The 21,360-nt window shown below is 39.7% G+C and overlaps 1 protein-coding gene across 2 annotated transcripts in view; it reads left to right on the plus strand.

Moving 5' to 3' along the window:
• nova2 (NOVA alternative splicing regulator 2) overlaps window positions 1-21,360 on the plus strand; it is an 89,484-nt gene that overhangs the window by 4,753 nt on the left and 63,371 nt on the right. For both annotated transcript variants that reach the window (XM_085244174.1, XM_085244175.1), the window contains one exon: window positions 17,173-17,316. In XM_085244174.1, coding sequence (XP_085100300.1) covers window positions 17,173-17,316 — 144 coding nt within the window. The remainder of the gene's footprint in view (window positions 1-17,172; window positions 17,317-21,360) is intronic.

The following is a 21,360-nucleotide window of genomic DNA, read 5'->3' on the forward strand; positions in this document are numbered from 1 at the left end:
AGAGGGAGTGAAGAAAAAGGCAAGCGACAGGAAGAAGGAGCTGGTCTGCTGTCAGACTGTAGATAGGACAACATGGGACAGCTATAGCCCTGCAGGTCATAAATCACAGCTATGCCTTATAAAAAAGCTGAAGGTCTTAAAGACGGAAAGATCAATGAGGACCTGCAGTCGCTGCTGTTCACAAGCTCCCACCCCCACCACGGCTTTAATCCACCAGCCCGAGCCCATTCTTATCTCTGCGCCTCCCGCTCCCCTCACTGCGTCCAGCAGGGTTCTTCTAGATATTAAAGAATCTCAGAGTTCCCTTTTATCGTGTACATATATGATCAGAGACGTTTAATGAGCTCATTCATGCTTAATCCGGTTTCCTATGTTTAAATAGATTATTTACAAAGACGGGCTTGATCATGATGAATTCAAAGGATAAATATCCTCCAGTAGTTTCATGATTTATACATTTGGTGCCACTCAGGGTTCAATATTTTAATGTGTTAATGTGCTTTGGTCTTTTCCTATCATTTAATTGTATATATCTATATCTATATATCTATATATCTATATATATATATATATATATATATATATATATATATATATATATATATATATATATATATATATATATATATATAGCTATGTGTGATGTACAGCTTTACATTTAATTTTTTCAGCTTAGCTTTAAAAGAAGTATACTGTTATTAATTTGAAGTATTTGTGTTATGTGCAGTGAACTGTAGCCACTTGAAAATAGATCCATAACTCACTAAAAAGCTTTTTATAACATGAAATATTTTCCAGTGCTTCATGTAGAGAATGTTTTTTGCATTATAATATTTTATCAAAGCGTCCTGGAAGTTCCATGTTTTTCATTCACTTTAATCCAAGTAAGATGTAGCATCCAGCACCATAGGTTAAAGCACCGGATTGATTTGTTTGGGCAAATGCAAAGAACCAGTACATACAAATACCCAGAAACAGCCTTTCAGTCTAAAAGAAATTACTGTGATTCAGTCCACTGAAAACAAATGCAGCTTTCAGGGGAAAAACCTGCTTGTATAAGCCATTAAGAAGCCTTACGTAAGCACCAACCAAATAAACTGGAGTGGGTTTTTTGTTTTGTTTTTTTGATTTTCATGTAGGTGATCAGGAAACCAACATGTGACTGTGTGGGAGGTGTGCAGGTTTATCAGCTTGGATAAGTTTGCTGACCTTGGTGTACAGAGATTCTCAGTTCTTTAATTATAAGCCTTTAATGTTTTTTTTCTTCTTTCCCCTCTTTTTTCCCTCCTTGTCTTCTCTGCTGCCTTTAAGATATAATACATTCATTTAGTAAATGGATGGACTGGCAAGCAAGTGCTGGGAAGAAGAAGGAGGGGCTTGAAATGCCCTTGCCAAGTGACATTAGGGGACTAGACTAGCAGTACACTCAAAGCTTTCCGTGTGTGTGTGTGTTATATGTTCGACTTCGGGTACAAAAAGCAAAGATGAAGTTTAACGAAAAAGATGAGGTGGTGTGTAAATGATATGTGGCGCTGCATGCACACACTTACAGTAGCAGACCCAGAGTCAGACTGTGACTCGAGCCTTGACTATGTGAGACAAGGCCTTTGATGGTATTGATCTGAGTGTTTTCTGTTGCTCCTGGAGCTGAGCTGTGCATCCTTTTTTGGGCCATCCATACAAAGGAGGACAGTCTTCCTCACATTGATCGTCCGTCTGGTCGAGGAGGAAGAAACCCCGACACCACCCGGACCGAGTTTCACTCTTAAATTCAGCTAAAACTGCTTCAGTCTGAGCCAGATTGAAGAAAATAAGCTCATATCTTAAATTAAATATCAACACGTTACAACTGTTGATGCTATCTTACAAAATATGCACGGTTGTATTTTTTCCTGCCGTTAAACTCAAGCTGATATTTTTGGTAAATATAACGACTGATAGCGCTCCCGCTCGTCCTTTAGCGCGAGAATCAGAACACAGCGTTCTCCTCTGCGACACGCCTGTTTTGTTCACTCGTAAGCGTTCCTCTCCCTTTCCTCTCTCCTAGGTTCATTCGTTCCATCTTCCTCTCCTCTTCATCCATACTAATCATGCTCTATTCAGACCATCATGACTCCACTCTCCTCCTCCTCCTGTCCTCCTTCACCCTCGTCCTCCCATCATTTCATCCCCCACCCGCTCATCAATTGCTGGCTGCTATTGACGACGCTCACTCGGCAACTGTTTCCGAGGCTGTCAATCGATTTGGAGCCGCCATCGACTTGAATCTGCCACCGGTAGCTGCAGTTCTCCTTCTCCTCTATTCTCTCCTCTTCTTCTTCTTCTTCCTCTTCTTTTTTTTAAGCCACTGCGTCAAAAAAAAAAAAAGCAAAGAAGCCATTGTACAGGGTGGGGTGAAGGCACTGAGAGGTGCTAATGTTCCCACAAAGGGAAGCATGTGATTGGTTTAGCGAGACATCGGTCACAGCTAGCTGGTCGCTGATAGGTGAGGAGAGCTGAGCGGCGATAAATATGGATGAGGGAGCGATGAAAGGGCCGATGTAAGGAGGACAACTGGAAGGGCCCCCCTGCTCTGAAATAGCCTCGGTCTATGAACAATACACACCACTTTTCACACACACTCTGAAGAGAGAGAAAGCAGGCGGCTTCGGCTATCTTTGTTAGCGTCGCCGCCGTGTCTGCTTCGATTTCTACGCAGACGCCCTGATCACAGCACATATGGAGGCAGTATGCAGGCATTTGATTGGTTCTCCCCAAATCGCTATTCAAACTGAAATTCTGCCGCACGATGTTTGTCTTATCTCAGATAAGCTCTTTCAGGCACGTGATAAATCGGTGGAGGAACCCATTCTCTTTCTATAATTATTTGCCTCCTGCAGGTGTTGCTCTAACGCAGGCGTCTTTTAAGTTTTATAATTTTGTAATTTATTCTCATTTTTGTTGCGAAATTGTTTGCATGTAACCCGAGCCCCTCCGGCATCATTTTTAAATTGAGATGTTGCTTCTCTGCAAACTTCTACGCGGTTGCTGGCACAAAAACAAATGAGAGTATCTGCATGCTGCTGGCGTTTGAATCGTCTCGATGCCTTTAGGGATGTTCGTGTGCGATTTTTTGGATATTGACTTCAAACTTTAGATGTAAAAACTTTATGAGACATTAATATGTTCTAAAGCAAGCAATTAAAAAAATGAACGCTCCTTCTGTGCTGCGGAGGTGTCAGCTAAAATGAAGGACGCAGATGCTGGCGTGAAATTAAAGAAAAGGTGAAGCAGAGACATTTCCTCCTGCTCGCCTTCCTCTGTGAGTTCTCTGTGTTTATGAGCGACGATGGCTATCTCTCAGAATGAAGACAGCTGGTCAGAGCCTCACTGCTGGAGTGCTTTACGTCTGTGTGTGTGTGTGTGTGTCTGTCTGTGTGTGTGTGTGTGTGAATGCTTCTTTCCAACAAAAGAGAAGAGGACTGGAGGGGTTGTGTTAGACAAAGCCTGCCCCCCTTAACTGTCCCTGCTTAGAGGAGATGAATATTTTCCAAGTCCCCAGAGCTGTGAACCTCCATACCAGAGCCCCCCTTTCCCTCATCCAAGGCTGTGTTCACACTGCTACACTTAAGATGTTTCCCCCTCATGTGGGTTTCATATTTACATTTGACCCATATTATTTTCTAAAGACAGATTGGGGTATTTGGTACTGATATCTGTCATTATCGTTGGATTTTCAGAAGTTCCCCTAGATATTTAATCTCGTCAGAGTGGAAAAAATATCTAAAGGGGGATTGAGGCCATTGTTGTACTGGAAAATTAGTTGCTGGAATCCAGATTAACCCCTATTTTTATGCTTGACTTAATTCTGATTAAACCCTTCACATAAAGGTATATCAAAAAGTTGTGGCTCCTAAATTATAGACATATTTTAACCATTGAAATAAGTGCCAGAAAATGCTTTTTTTTTTAAGTGAGTGTTTAGTGAACCTCCAGATGAAATTAAAAACAAAATAAATGTGACTTTTAATTTGTATCAAATTTGCAACATTCAGTTTATTCCATTACAAATGTTGTGTGATTTATTTATTTTTTTTAGGGAGGAAAAAATCAAACTGATGACGCAGAAATGTCAAAAACTCACAAAAACTAATGTATGAAATATGACACACTTAAATAATCTAATTTACATTTGATCTTTTTAATGTTTAAATCCAAGAATTGGTTAAGGAATTAACATTTTCAATTTACTTTTTAAAATCTACTAATACTGATAAATAGAAATTCAGGTTTCTGAAACTGAATTACAGCAAAGCAAAAACATCAAAACGTGTTGAAAAAGATTGAGAGAAAATATTTTTCTTTTAAATAAATGAACATTGATCCTACAGTTGAAGACTATAACAGATATATCTATATACTTGAAATCTTTCTATTGTTTTCGTGTTGGTTATATCAGAAAACCTCGCTTAAGAGACATTTTACTGACAAATGTCATTCAGCAGTGTAACATTCATAACTGTGATTCTTCAGATAGAGTATACTCCAATCATGTCATTTCTGTAACAACAAACCTCTTAATTCTGAATCATAACAGGCACTAGTGTGCATTTTCTGAATTTCCAAAGCCTTTGGTCAGGAGCTCTCTACATACTTCCAAAAAATCAGGTTTTTGCATAATATTCATAGCAGAATATGACCAAGTATCAGGGGAGTAGAGCACAAGTGCCAGAAGAAAAGAGCTACCAAACACTTACAAAATAATGAAATGACTGGACATGTAATTTACAAACTAAAACTTCAGTTAAGTGGTGACTTTAAGTGTGCTTGTTTGAGTGAAGCGTTTGAGGAAAAGTAACAGAATACGAGAAAGGCTTTGTGATCTTCAACCTTCCTACCCTGCCTGTGCAGGCCTGTGGACACCAGATCCTGGGATTTGAGCCCCCAATCCCCCAGCATGGAGAGCCTATTCTGGGCCTGGCGGGTCTGCAGGGGCCTTAGCAACAGATTGGACTGTTTACTCATCCAGATATGCCATGGTGATGAAGGATTTATTATTTATACATGTTGAGATTGGCCTTTCTTGACCTGCAGAGCATATGCAGAGATTTTGCACAATTTAATCAGCCCTAGTTTTTCTGTGGCCGCTCGTGCCTAAACATATCTTTTTAAAAAACAAAAAACATGGTACTATTATAGAAATGGACACTGGAGTACAGCCGTGTAGTTCGGCCACATGTAACCTTAGTGTCAGGCCTGCTGGTTCCTTTAATGATGACAAACTGTAGGGGTGTCGTGGGTTATCCACATTTTTATTATATCACACAGTCACACAGAAAAAAGATGCAAGTCTTTCATCAAAAAATCCTTTTGGCTCGTAAAAGAAAGTGTGTGTACTTCCTGTGTGTGTTGTAACTAAACTGCAGAGTGAAAACAAAGACCCTCATCACAGCAACCAGTAGGGAACCCTGTAGTTACTCAGCTGCACATCTACACAAACACACACACACACACACAGACACACACTCACCATTACCTACTTTGTTCTTTAGTAGCCAGTGGTTTAAAGTTTTAATCCCTCCATTTTCTAGCCCAAATGATTTAATTTCCTTTTTAAAACTGTGTGTGTTTGTGGTTTGTGGTTTGTGTTGAGGGAATCCTGTGGGTTCATGAGCACTGGAAGCTTGCAAGTTTACATCATCTGGGGGGAAAAAAACTAAGTACACAATAAAGCAGAAATACTAAACTAATAATACAAAAGATTAAACGGATTATTAGCTGCCATTTTAAGGCGTGTTTTTAACTCCTTCCTATTCAGCTGTTGTGTTATGTACAGTTTGCATAACACAACAGCTGAACGGGAATGAGTTATCAGTGTGAATCAGGGCATCGGAGGAAAAATACGCACATGAGAGTTTACACTTTTGTAAAAATAACTTTAAGGTCTTCGTAGCCTTACATAAACTAAGTGGATCTCTGCGGCTGTGGGGTTAGAGGTATCTGTGGGGGGGAAAAGAAATTGTTTTAAATGGCTTACTCTGTCTAAAGCTGAAATGACGCTCTCCTGTTTTGATTGTATATCTCTGTAAAGGAAGCATGACTGGTAGATATTTAATCTTCCGCGGCCAGTATTTGCCATATCAGCCTATTATAGAAATGCTGGATTGTAAGTAAGCAAACTGAGCAGCAACTGAGCACCAACTGAGCATGTGCTCATTTATACAAACTGCTCTGTTCAGTCAAACTGTGGCTACTTGTATCAGTTAATAAGTCAACTCTAACTAAAATGTCATGTGACTTAATGACAGTCCACTTAGAACACCATAAAAATGGTGGAGACTAGGGGTGGGCGATATAAATGATATACGATAGGAACGATATAAATTTGGCCAACGATAGAGATTTTGACTATACCGCTCTACGGCGATAGCGCATGTTGATGATGTCATCAAGCTGCGCCTGTTTTGGTTGAAAGCATCGCAGCAGCTACAACCAATCATCATCTGCAAATTATGCCGACAGTCATAGCAAAGAGATGAAGCACTTTTGGGGAAAGCCAAAAACTGCGCTTCCGTAACATTGATTCATTAATGTTGAATTCTCTCGCAGCTGCTCTATTCCCATGTTGTTGCAGTATATTAATAACTAACCTCGTATTGTGGATGAATAATCTCAGTTGTTCTCCTGACTGAAGTTTGGCCCGTGTATAGCATCCTGCTATGCGATTGCATTTGACCCTGACCACCAGAATCCCTCACGTTCACTTTTATCGAGTGGAAAAAAAGTTGACGTTCATCCTCCAGCTTCACTGTGCTAAAGTTATGCTAACATACCTGTGTCGCTAGTTTTTGGTCAAGGAAGATGGATCTTTTAACGTCGCAGTGTGGAATGCGAAAACGGAGGCTTTGAAAACAATGACGCATTTTAGTCATATGATGCAGTCATGTGACCAATTCAACTAAGATGGCCGACGGCATTGTACAGCAGTTGTTTTCTTTGCTCTCAATTTTGACAGCCTTATTAAAGATTAATATTAGTTTGTAAATGCTCCAGATAGCTCCAGATAGAAGACATTTTGCCGCGACATTTCAAGGAGCCGGAAAGTAAATAAACGGCAGACGGAAATGATGCAAGTCAAATCATCTTACGTTTCACGCATGCACAGCACAGGAACGTAGCGTTTTCAATGGGGAAGAAAATGATTGAAAAAGATAGTGTGGACATGGAGCGTTTTTAGACGAAAATGCTAATTTCAAATTTATCTGGATTAGTGTAGACGTAGCCTGAGATGACTATTTCTTACCCACAACCCCCCATCATGGCAGATGATTGCCCCTCCCTGGTTCACCTGGAGATTTCTTCTTGTCAAAAGGAAGTTTTTCCTTCCCACTGTCGCCAAGTGCTTGCTCACAGAGCGGCGTCTAATGTTGGGATTCTCTGTGCATTATTTTATGGTCTTGATCTTACACTATGAAGCTCCTTGAGGTGACTGATGTTGTGATTTGGTGCAATATAAATAAAATTGAATTAAATTCAATTGAAATATCAGGGATTGTGTCTTATTTACGTCATGAAAATCCAAGAGTGAAAAGAACTGTGTGAAACTGAGCATTTGGTCATGTTTTATGTGAACCACCAACATACTTTTATCATAAGAAAAGCATACAAGATATCCTGTAAGAGTAAGCATTAAATAATGACTCACTAAATTGTAGAAATGGAAATTAAGGCATACATTACGAGGGATTTTATTGATACCTATACCGAAAAGGATTCTGCTCAAAGTCCCAATTTGTTACTAATTCCCTTTGTGACCACTGAACATTTTTGTTAAGAAAAAAAAAGAAAGATTGATAGAATTTATTTTCCGATTTAAAGCTGTATTATTAACTGAACTGCAGGTAAAGAAAAAGTGTAATAAAAATACTTGCATGTGGTTCTGGTGCCAAAGCGTCACTGCCATGACTTTGAAGTCATTGTTGCGCAATGTGTAACAGAGTAAGTTGATGAATTGAATTGACGAGTACTGAGACATACGGTTTTGATGGAGTTTTGCGACCTGGAGCTGATTCTCAACCAGAACAAGTTCTTGACTCGCGCTCCTATTCGCTGTCTTGCTCATGATTGTTGTTGACAAATGAGAAACAGGAGCACTGAGTGAAATGTTCACCTTCCCCAAATTCAGACCTCTGCACACCTGGGCAGCTGCCGCATAACACTGCTGTTTGACTGCCAAACTCAAGCTGTGTTCAAATAAAGTTTAAACTTATAAACGTCTTGTTTAATCGCTTGCAGCTCTCCCTCGATGACATTAAGGTCGTTACGGTATCCTGAAGTGCAGCCTTTTAGGAACGCCACAGAACACCCCCCGCCGTACTTTCTGATAGATAAAACAGTAAGAACTAATCAGTAACAATCACCACTGCTGTAATTACGGTGTTTATCTTGTTCTTATTTGGACTGAAAGTTTACATGCTCATTATGTTGTCAGCATGAAAGAGGCGCTGCACATGAAGGGGGCCGGGACTCTGTATCTCTGATGATTCTTTATTTCAAAAATTGCACAAAATAGTAGCAGAGAACAATGAGTCTGACATCATGCCGAGACATCGGGTTTTTAAAGCATCCCGACGCTGCCGTGAGTCGCCATTAACCTCAGCAGGTGACTCTGGTTTGATTGGCGTGTTTTTTGGCCTGACTCTGCCATGTAACGCTCCTTTAGCATCATCAGCAAACCCAGTGAGCTTTTAGTGATTTCTAGAAAACCAAACATTTTTCTTTTAGCATTTCTGTTACCTTTTTTTCCGGCGAATAAACAAAACACCCACTAGTAGTGTTTTACCACCGCTTTTTAATTCACTGAGCTTTGAGAGGTTGTAACGCGTGGGTGAGCATTGCGTGACCTCTGCTGGAGTATGAGGTCGACACCGGTAGGTCAGATATGGCCAGGAGAGCCTCCAGCTGCTTGTTATGGTTGAGTAGATGAGTACACAGGATTTTCACCTGTATCTTTGGGATGCAGAGTGACACTGAAGCCAGTGTTGTACTGTTGTACTGTACTAAGACTATAACCAAACTGATCTCTGTGGGCAGGGTCACGCAATGGTGGGGAAAACACCAGTACCATGAGATAACTAAATAAATAGTGTGATTTGTTTTGAATCAGGGTTATCGTGCATTTGTGGTTTGCTTTTAGTTTTTACCAGGGAATTATATTTAAACTGTCAAAACGATTTTGTGAAGTCTCGTATGAAAGAGCTTCGTAAGTGCGTACTGAGTCAAAACATCACATCCTTAAGTACAGAGCAGAGTTTAGAGACTAATGTGTCTCGGATGTGGAAGGTTCTCTTTATGCCGTGCATTAAGAGCTACGGCTTTGAAAGGCTGAAAGAAAGACAGCGAAAGATGCACAGCTTCTCAAGTTTTTGTCGATGTTTATGTGCTTTAAAAAAGCAGGTAAAACTTGAGGAATGTTCCTAAAACTTTTCCTGTAAACTGTGGTGCAGCGTGGGAGGAGGAGGCAGGTAGCTCTGCACAGATTTCAAGCTTCTTTTTTCATGTCTAGAAGTTCATATTTTTGAAAATTTAGTAACAGCAGTTGTCAAACCTGATAAAAGATTTTTCCAGAAGTGCGATCCAATCCGTGTTATATAACCCTGTTTACCAATCAACACCAGCTCTGCAGTTCTTTTAATGATACAGCTGAGTTCAACAATATGTCATCAACTTAGTGGGAAGGTTTTGTAAACATGTGCATTGGGTTTATATTTTTTAAAAACAGATTGCTAGTGTGGAAAGCTGCCATTTAGTAGATATAAAACATATCTGTGTGATAATAAATGATGATGACAGTCTAATTTTTCTTTTTTTGTTGGCGATCTTGTTCTATGCATATATAAATAATTTTTTTCTAACTCTTGCCATGGTAACAGGTACAAGTGTTACCTGCAACAGATACAAATGATGAACGTGAGTCACTCTTATTACGTCCTCTTATACGTGATGAGTCACGTTGCCAAGGTGTGTAGGCTTGTTTATGGGACGTCGGAAACGATCTGTTTGCGGAGGAGGTGATTCTGAGTGTGTGCTTCTGTCTGCTTTGTGATCCTTTGTTGTTTGTGTGTGTAAGGCGTTGTGTGTGCGTGTGTGTGTGTGTGTGTGTATTTACCAATTCCCCTGCCTTATTAATACGAGCTGGTTATAATTAGCCAGGCTCTATCTAAAGCAGGTCAGTTCAAGGCTTCGTAGTCAAAGTGGGTCACTGCAGCACGGAGAGGAGAGGGGAGGACTGGGATTGTGAAAGAGGCAAGCTGAGAAGATACAGGAGGAAGGAAATGATGAGGGGAAGAAGGAAAAGAAAAGATCACTGGAGGGGAGGAGGGATAAACAAAAAAGCGAAGAGGAGGAACCGAAAGACAGTTTTAGGACACGACCATGTGACATTTTCTCGAGCTGAAGATGGCGAGAATAAATGTTACATCATTGTTGTTGCTATTTGCAGCTAATTACTGATACGCAGCTTGCATGAGATTCTCAAGATACGGTTGTTACTAAAAGGAAAATATTAAGACAGACAAGACAAAGTTATGCGACAAGCTCATGTTTGAAATTTGTGTTATGAAACATCTTTCTGTTGTAAGAATCCTGTGGTGAAGCACGTAGTCTGATTAAAAATAGGGAATGTAAGTTTAAAAGGAAACATTTGGGCTGATATGTAGATTATTTTAATGTATTAATATTTAAAAAATAAATATTTTTTTATGGATATATGAACATATAATCTACATATGCCACCATGAATGCAACATTTGACTCTGATCAGCGAAAATGCTTCTGTTCCACATGTGCTGCAGACAGTGCAATGAGTGCTGCAGTAATAAAGCCACTTTCACTGGCAGAAGATGCTGAACATAAATTACCGCAAGCATGTTTTTCTAAAACTCCTTAAATGTACAACTACAGTATGACTCTGTTCAGTTAATGTGCAGAAATCAGAAGGTTGCAGAAGAAGTTAGTGTTACGGAGATTAATTATTACTGTTTCATTAGCTGGTTCGGGTCTGACCTTTCAACCAAACAGTACTAAACTATAGCCAGACCCACTTTTTTTGGTTTGTTTGCCGTGTTAAACCTGACCTATTTAGATTTATAACTGATCAGGTAATTTTGTGTGAGGTAGCTCTGCTTCTAATAAATATTTCTAAAACTTTAAGAGCTTAGGAGATGCAAGAACGTAAAGGAGAGATGGTACAAGCAGATTATATACAGATAAATGTAAAGTAGGACAGTACAAGCTAAAGAGACTGATATAGAAGTGAGGATGATTAGTGAGAGATAGGTAGACCATTACTAGCAGGTGTCTTCGTGTTGGACTTTAGTAACCAGTGGTTCTGAGTAGAAGATCCTTTAATAAACACCAAAAATGTTGCCTTGCTAATGCACAACATGGAATTCAGATGGCACAGGATTTCAAATGAAGAGGTGAAACCTCATTCATCTTATTTATTTGGTTGTTAGTAACCAAACCCAAAAGTGGGTAAACTGAGGTAAGGTTGGTTTTGCTCTCCTCTGGATCCATGTGTGAGCTGTCTGCAGTTTGTATTTCATCACCAGCAGAGCTGAGGAAGGGCAGGGGAGTTTCAGGTTTCCTGTCTGTGTGCTCATGCTTTGACTTGGCTGAACACTCAGAGATGAGAACAGAGCCCACCCAGTAACACTACAATCATTTTGCAAACTCACATGGGTTGAAGCACAGGACAAATGATTGAAAAAACCAAAACCAAACAAAGAGATAACATTTTTAGTATCAAAGAAAGAACACCCACTCTGGAAAAAATAGTAGCTGCAAAACTTTAGGGGAACTTTAGGGTGTCAAGTACCGTAATTGTCGGGCTATAAGCCGCTACTTTTTGCACAAGCTTTGAACCCTGCGGCTTTTAGTCAGGTGCGGCTTTTCTATGGATTTTCCATGATTTTTGTGATATCGTAAGACGATTTGTTTTGTTTGTTCCGCTGTTGTACGGCACTACGTTGCCTGGCCGAAGGATCGGGGTTCAAGAGTGGTATGTTAGTCACATGTCCGTCCGCCAGGCAACGTAGTGCCGTACGAAGTAGCGCGAAAAACAAACTTCAAAGTAGCGCTACGCATTCAGCGGGAGTCGTGGATGACGAGCGGCGATAAACTTGCGAAAAGCAAGTTATGCCCAACTCCACCGGTGGATTCTGACAGCGTGGAAAAGTGCGAAAACATCCACGATCACCAACGGATTTTGAAGGGCTGGACTGCTGCATGATGGAGAGGAGGACACCGCCACGGCCCTTCTGAGGGTGTTCGACTCTGACACTGACAACGAGGATTTCTTTGGTTTTGAAAGTGACAACGAAGGAGAGAAGCGGAGAGTGGATGACGAAGCCATCCTGAGCCTGTTCGTTTCCGACATTGGAGAAGAGGACTTTGGTGGTTTTAGAGCGCAGGAAGAAGAGAAAGATGGTGAATGACTGACTTTTCTTCTTGTTAAAGCCGTGTCACTGCACCTGAGCCTAAAAGGTAGTCCGAATCTATTTTTCTGGTGTGCTGTAGGTTACTGTTATGTACTACATGTGCAAATATGTACCCATAACTTGTTTTTCAAAATATTAATAAAAGGGGTGTGTCTCCAAACAGCCATCTCTTTCCTGACAATTCCCTTTGTGCATATTCTCTTACATATGATAAGTCAACATTGAAACACCTGCGGCTTTTAGTCAGGTGCGGCTAATGTATGTACAAAACAGGATTTTCCCCTGATTTTAGCTTGTGCGGCTAATATTCAGGTGCGCTTTGTAGTCCGGGAAATACGGTAATCGTTTCTCACTGTTTAACAAAAACAGCAAAGGATTAATTGTAAATCAGGCTCTTAGAAATTTCTGGTAATTAAAATTAACGAATGTATGATGTGACAGATTTACATAAAAATTCAGTAAAGCATCTTAAAGTATTGTGACATTGTGGTGGATACAGCACAACACAGAACGCTGTTAAAATGTTGAATGCTGCGTTTCCATAACCGTGTGTGTGGAAGGAGGACGGCAGCAAAGCTGATGTTTCATCATAACTCATGAGAAACTGCGTTCATGGAGACGATATGCAGATGCATCCTAGAATAATATATCACTCAGAGATTACTAAACACTAAAATAACAGTATGCTGTCAGCTTGTATTCTATACAGCGCTGTACTGTATTTTCTTATAGTAAGAAACCATTCTTCGTTGTTAGAGTAAGCACACTTTTATTAATTAACTTGACAGGGAATTTTCTCACTCCTGATCTCAGCTTCACCTCATTCACAGTGTATGTTTTTTGACTACATCAGTGTTAACACATAGTCAAATTTGCTGTCTTTACAGTGAAGAATTAAATTACAGAGTAGTCTGCAAATGGATCAGAGCTGCATTTATTCCACATTTATGTAGTATCGAGTTATAGTAATTACCATTATGCCAAAGCCAACATATAAATCATAATTCTTTTCTGAATTATTTCTGACTTGAGACTTACTAACACAGAGTGCCTGAAAAAGTCAGTCGTTTGTTATAATTAGACCAATTTATCTGTCTTTTTAAATGTCACTGAGCCGGGCCCAGCCGCTCAGAGTTGTGAATATTTCCACCCCTGCTGTTTGACCTAAGTGTGTCCAGCTTGTGCATCCAGCACAGTTGAGAGGAGAAGTCTAATGTAATTGTCCAAAGTAAGTGAAAACACGTGTGGATGAAACATGGGTGTTAAAATCATTAGTTTGAGATTATATAACCTCACCTGAAATCTTAAAGGAAAGTTTGAGTCAAAACCAGAATCCATCTGGTGCGATTAGTATTCCTATCGCTTTCTTGATGTGATTTTTATTGCACCTGTTTAGAGAACGGAAACTTCTTTGCTGTTTTTGCTGTGCAGACTCTTGAAACCTCAGCAAACTTGCAGTGTGTTTCTCCTCAACGACCGCACTTAATCAAACTGAGCAGGGACCTGATCAGCCATATAAACTGCAAACACCTGTGGGGGTCTGCAGGGCACTTTACTAATTACATTTATTTATAGTTAGGTGTCGCAAACGCCTCCTTTCCACTGCTGTTTTGTGTTACAGGGATTTCGTAGGAATTAGAACTATTAAAAGGCACTTCATTTGAGTCAGCGTGACTGCATGGAATAAATCTTCCGTCCAGATAGCTCTCATCTTTATGCCTCATAGTCAGAGCAGGCATTGTAATGTTTTATATGCATGTCCGTGTTTGTACTTCGGCGTCTCCACTTGTGGATGAAAGACAAATTAAAGTGCAGTTACAAGGTGCCGTGCCCTTGTGAGAAAGTGCGCCCCTAACAGTAATCCTATTTTAATCTGTCTCTGGAGGATATCTGTCCTGGATTACCAAATATGAAGAATGCTGCTAGGGAGGGAGCACAGACACACTGAATGAGGTAATTTAAAGAGAGAGATGATAGAACAGTTGCTATGGATTCGCAGTCTCATAAAATCGATATTAAAGACTGAAAAAATAGGATTATATAATCTGGTGAGTGTATTGCTCCTAAATCTAGAACTCTTGGCTTAAATCATCGGCAATTTTATTTATTTTGGTGATACAATCAGTTTATAATTACTGACAGTTATTCCTAAGAGTCATTGTTTTATTGAGTTGGTTTGACATGTCACATGAAACCAAAAATACCTTTATTCCTACTGGAGGCAGCTGGGACGAGCTTTGAGATGATTGATGGTACTCCAATAACAAACATGCGAATATAAATTTATTTGTTTTCTAAAAGCTTCCAAAAACTCTCTGAACAGTTTAGATTAGCACTTTTATATTTTAGAACTAGGAAACATTACTGTGTAAAAATGTACAAAACCAAAGGGAACAAAGAGGTTCTCTTCACAGAATAACTGTGTTGCATTCAGCTTTTATTAAATAGGCACAGTGCAGATAGTACGGAGAGACCAAAAAGAAAGCTGGGGAATGACATTTGGTTTGTATCCAGTTAAGAAAGAAGCCAGGGACTCCCTGCTGATGCTATTCATACCCATGTGGTATGTTTCCTAACCTCTAAGCCAACTGATGTCCCTGAGCAAGTTCTCACACTCTGAGACATGACTCAGAAAGATGCGTTTAATTATATTTGTTTATATATGTTTTTGGAAGCATGTTCAGTGTTACTGTACAAAAATGACATTAATGTCCTAACAGGAAAGAATAAGGAAACAAGTATGAGAATATGCTGTGATCTGCAGCTCTTTAATATGACGTATCTTCATTAAGTAGCTATTAAAGATAATTTATATGACAGTATTATTTTTTATATATATAAATCTGTTTTTGCTGCCCAAAATGTTGAAAAAGACTTAATTCTTTTGAGGGCTAATATTTTCTGCTATTTAACACAAATCTCTTGTCTCTACACAAAGCAATAAAGAATCAAGTGTGAGGTAGTGCTACTCTTTAGTTGACCTACAGCATGTAGATACTACTGAAAAGCAAAGGCCCGTGTTTCGCAGAGGAGCAATGGCTTGCTCTTGCTTTTTCTCTCTCATTTCATTGTCAAAGAAGCTGCAGGCTGCATGGAAAAGGTTGAAGGTTCAGGTCAACGTGTCAGTGAACGTATCCCTGCTCTGAATGAACACAAATCGATTAAGGTGTGCTTTGACCTTTTGGTTTATTCCCTTTCTCCTTTACTTTGTGATTTTTCACAAACCCAAAACATTAACTTGAAAATGTCAGACCTTATTAAGTCAATTCAACACACCTGGAGCTGAGGTTGTTTTCGATTCACATGCAAATATAACATTTCTGTGACAACAGACCGCCACTGTGGAGGCTTTGGGTGAAGTACATTTTGGTTTCGTGCCTCGCTTTCTTTCAATAAATTGCACAGAGCCGAACGTGTTCGTGTATGCTCACCTAGATGTTAAAATCCAGTTGCACTCTTGACTAATGATGGTGCTTATCAAATATTTATTAAAGAGCCAGAAATTATTAGTGGATGCTGTTTCTCAGAGTTGCTCTGCAGATTTGATCTGTTAAAAGGAAACAGTGCCTCTCAAGAAACAATCATTTATCATCATTATTGGCACATTTAGCCAGATGTTAAGTGTTAGAGGCAGCCATTCGGCTTACAGAAGGTTAGATCAACATGCCGATGTTTTTAAATAAATTACATGTCAAATATAAAAACACGGGGGGAGGAGCCAAGGCAAAGATATTAAAACTATGTGTAGAACTCTAACAGTTTATGAATGATTATTTCCATTAATCAGTGAAGAAAATAAAGATGAAAGAGACGACATCTTCTTTTCATATCCACGGTTCACACTGTATCCCTTGAAGCAGGTGCAGCTCAGTGTAAGCAGGGGAAAATTTATAAATAATAAAATATCTGGATCTGCGCTGGCCCGCTTTGTGTTTGTTTACGTGAGCTTATTTGCACATGTTAATCAGGGCATTTGTGTGACTGTCATGGCAGCCATGTGGTGCTATGCATCCACAGGGCTGCCCATCGTTTGAATCTGTTTAGCTTGAATAACAAAACCGACGTGCAGCGTATTCCACGGCTCTCCCCTCTCCTCGTGCCAAGAGGGTGACGAGGACCAGATTCCTCGGGCCCAACGCTGAAATTAGATCAGACCAATCTGGGGAGAGTGTTTAGAGGCTCGTGCAATCGGACAAACAGAGAATGGGGAGAGATAACACTGGCACGGACTCATCAGATTATAGAAATAATTAGTTGTCATGGATAACAGTCATCATTTGATGTGATTGGGTGGATTTATGCAGCTTTGGGAGCCTTGGATGGTCGCTTAGGAAGGAGCTGAAGAGGAAAGATGAAAGACAAAGAATTCTGCTTTGGCGTAGCGATGCGGCACCAGCTCGCATCTGTTCTGTCAGACTGTGATTACTGACAAACACTTTCCTTCCACTTCACAGTTTACACAAGTGATGCACTGATTGTGAAATCCTGGGCACATAACGATGTCTGAAGTAACGATTTGGCCTGCAAGAAAAATATACAATCAAAAGGCACGCATGAGGGCAAAGGTTTAAAAAGGCTAAATGCATACTGTAGCTTTTTGTAATGTTCTTCTTTTACAGCTTTGTATTAAAACAACATGAGCTGCAGTAGCTGTCTCTGACTTTTCTTTCCTGTTTCCTGTTTCCTGCTGCAGAGGAAGGCGAGTACTTCCTGAAGGTTTTGATTCCCAGCTATGCGGCGGGTTCAATCATCGGGAAGGGAGGTCAGACCATCGTCCAGCTCCAGAAAGAAACTGGCGCCACCATCAAACTGTCCAAATCCAAAGACTTCTACCCCGGTAAGACACCACGACCTCTGCTATATACGGATGAATGATGGAGGAAAATAAAGGAAAATGTCATCAATAAGAATTTACATGATGGGAAAACTTCAAAGTAAATCATCTGAAATAATGACACAAAATATACCACTGTTTGCAGGATTGTCTGAAATGAACTTTTGAGGGGACTTACCTTAAGTTTATTTTTAAACCGGCAGACAAGCATTCGTTTACAGCTTACATTTTATTTTTCTGTTTAAAGTATCGTATTTATTTTCAGTGCAGTTCACTGAGATATAACTCAGAGAAAAAAAACCCTTTGTTAATATGCTGGTCAATGAATATATATATATATATATATATATATATATATATATATATATATATATATATTAGGGGTGCAACGATTCTCGTATCGATATTGAACCGTTTGATACAGTGCTTTCAGTTCGGTACGCATATGTATCGAACAATACAAAATTTTAAATTTATTTTATTAACTTTTCTTCTGACGATGCTGTCTGTGTGGAGAGCTCAGTGGATCTGCGTTCGACTACTCCGCCTAGGCTGCACTGTCGAGCGCAGATCCACTGAGCGCAGCGCAAGCTAGCAAGACAGAAGCTAAGCTCGTTGCAACATGGCAAATTGAACCTCCCCCACCCTCATTCAGATCTGGCCTTTGGAACTATTTTGGTTTTCATGTGAATTATGACCCTGAAGGTAAGCGCGTCATGGACAAAAGTAAAACAGTATGTCGGATGTGCCACGCAATGCTCAATTACATGGGTGGGAACTACTGCGTTAGCGCAGTTTGCTCGTTAACGTGTTGACGCCGTCCAGCCCCACGCACGGGGCGATCCGCGGTAGCTCGTTAACGGAGATTTGCCGTGTTGTGGCGTTAACGTCATTTCAGATTAACGCTGACAGCACTAGTGGGAACACAACGAATATGACTGCACATTTACGCCGACATCATCCTAGTGCAAAGACAAGTGGAAGCAGACAAAAACAACAAGCACGCATGCTACAAACTTTACCCGAGTCATTTAGACAGCCGTTAGCACATGATTCTCCTTATGGGGACCTGATATGTTTAATATGCTGCTGAGAATATAGCCCAGAAGAAGCGTATAGCATAGCTTTTATTTTGGAAAGAGTCATTTCTCTGTAATAAACTCTCTTTTCCAAAGATGAGTGATTCCTCGATCAGATAGATTTATTTATTTGTTATTATTTTGTTGTTTCAGGAACATTAAATTTAAAAACTGTACGTTTGACACCAAAGTATTGAACCGAACCGAACCGTGAATTTTGTGTATCGTTGCAACCCTACTATATATATATATATATATATATATATATATATATATATATATATATATATATATATATATATATATTTTTTTTTTTTTTTTTTTAAAGGTAGATAGATAAAGATACATATATATAGATATAAAAAGAAAAAGAAAAAGAAAAGATCATGGTTAAAATGTATTCAAATGTTTATGTTTAGTATGTTTCGTAGCTATTTTTTCTTGAATTCTACTGGTTGGTTAAGCATTACAAGTGTGTGCTGTTATGCTTGAGAAGCGATTGATTAATGATACAGAAATGGAGGCATGTAAACCAGAAAATGAAACATGGATGAATGGATGGATCTATTTACTCATCCATTTAGAAATGAAGTGTGTCTGACAGAATAGCTGGATAGTGTAGTGGTAAGGCTACACACCTTTGGAGGGGGAGTTGCAGGTTTGATTCCCTCCCGTTATCCAGTAAGGGCTGTTCTAAAACCAAGCCCTGGAATGGCGTGGCTACGCCTGCAGCGCAGACACACGCGTTTCACTATACTGTGTATGTGACAAAAGAAATTTGTATCTATTTAGATGCATCAGTAGAAAGTGTTGTGAACCATTAAGAAACCATTTTATTATCTTTAATGTTTTCATCATGTTTAAACACATACACGATATTTAAAGCTGAGTCTTTTTGCTTTGTGACATCTGAGCCATTGAAACTGACAGTCTCAATGTTGTGAAATAGATAATTCATAAAAAATGTCATTCTCCCTCATGTGTTAACAGATCTTGTCTGTGTTTTTAAGTCCTCAGGGACAGTGGGGCCTTGACTGGGTTTACTTTGCATCCCCCATCAACAACACACATACATGCACACGCACAAACGCACGCAAACGCGCACACAACCCACCAGAGATCAGGATTACAGGATCAGGGGTGAAATTGTATTTGTCTAAACTCTTAATGCTGCCCTGACGTGACATGTGGCCCGAGCAGTGAGGAGGAGGGGGAGGACGCTGCGATCTGTGTGCGCATGTGTGCGTGTCTATATGTTTGTGTGTCTGCCCGCTGTGAGGTGTTGTTGTTGTTTTGAGCTGGTGAAATCACAAAGTGGATTGCAGCATTCATGTTCTCCATACTAAATACTTGAACTGGGACACAAAATTATTGTATTACACAGAAGTAATAAGAAGAATGTACGAGATGATTAAGAGTTATGCTACTAGAACTTTGGCTGCGTTTTCGGGGAAAATGTTGGCTCAGTTAAACACAGAAAAATCCAGGGCGTCCCATCTAATGCTCTAAATTACTCAGCCAAGGCCACAAACGTTCTATAACCCCAAACAAGTCGTCAGAGCAGCCGAAATCCAATCATAAAACATTACTTGTGCTTTAGTTGCAAGATTGCATTGGTGAAAAACATTAAATGACATTAAGTGACAGTTAGAGGTTTACAAGTTGCACATTTTCAACATACATTTAGCTGATGATGATGAATATTCAGTGAAATATAACATGCATGTGTCTTTCTGTGGTTTCACTCCTTTGCTGCCTCCGCTTTGCATAACCTCAGAGCACGTGGAAAAACAGTGCTGGGTCAAAATTTAAGTGCTTTCATATGTGTCCGTTTGAGTTTTGAGTACCCAGTGGCAGGTTCGCAGGTATAAGAACGGATGAAATATATTTTTATGACCCAGATTTATTACGACAATGTATATTTATCTGCCTAAAATAATATTAACAGTCTGGGATCCTGGAAGAAGTAAAATTACAACTAATGATAAAATGTCCGTACAGTCAAGCAAGGCATTAGCAGTGACACTAAACACTCCCAGCAACCTCCCAGTGTTGTGGTTGCACCCGTGGAGTTTCTGATGTAATCTCTAACCGAAAGCCAATCACAGCATGAAGTTTCTCTTCAGACTTGTCGGGCGCACAATATGTTGCATTTGAGTGCTTTTCAGAGCTCCACTGTAATATTCCTGTTGGTTTCAATGGGAAGTGGTATTTAAACTGTCTGCTGCAAAGAAAATAACCATTTAAGAAAGAATATGAAGTAAACATTTGTACAAAGAAGGCACCAGATGCACAACTTTCTTTACTTTTTTTAGTGGTGTGTGTTCTGCGCGGCGGTTTTGACCAGGACTCTCTTTAATTTAGAGAAAAGAACGTTTTCAAATCAATAAAGCTTAAAATAAAAATATAAATTCCCAAACAAAAATTTCATGTTCTAAGCTTTCATTGGTTTTTCATTCTTGAAAACGCTGATTAACAACAGAAGAAAACAAATAAAAGCTTAAATGAAGCTGTGGAGCCTTGTTTTTTACTTTGAAATAAATGAAAAGGTTTTTGACTGTGGCTTTCAGTGTGATGCATCATGGAAATAACAGTCATCTACGCCGTGAATAGTTGTCCTTGTAAAGCTTAATTTCACATCATCCTGTGCTCTGTCCAGCCCAGCTGCATTAACGCTCGTTTTTTTCCCCCCATGCTTTAAGCTCCACTGTGGTCTCCAAGTATTTATTTGGTTTGAAATTCAGCTCTCATTCTTGTTGTCTTGATGTGTGCGTTTAGGAGTGTTTGAATGTGTGTATCAGTTCAGTGTTTCAGGGGTCTGCAAACAAGCCACCGTTGTTTGACATCGGCACACGAGACTCCTGAAAGCTCTGCCAGCTCGAACAGATGCAAGGTGCAGGAGTCTCCGAGATTTATGCACACACGCAGATGCACACGCGTGAATTCACATGCACTAATACACAATGCA

The sequence above is a fragment of the Mchenga conophoros genome, linkage group LG14 (assembly GCF_057382185.1).
Source record: "Mchenga conophoros isolate Kocher_MC1m ecotype Shallow Benthic linkage group LG14, M_conophoros_male_GT1.1, whole genome shotgun sequence".
Lineage (NCBI taxonomy): Eukaryota > Metazoa > Chordata > Actinopteri > Cichliformes > Cichlidae > Mchenga > Mchenga conophoros.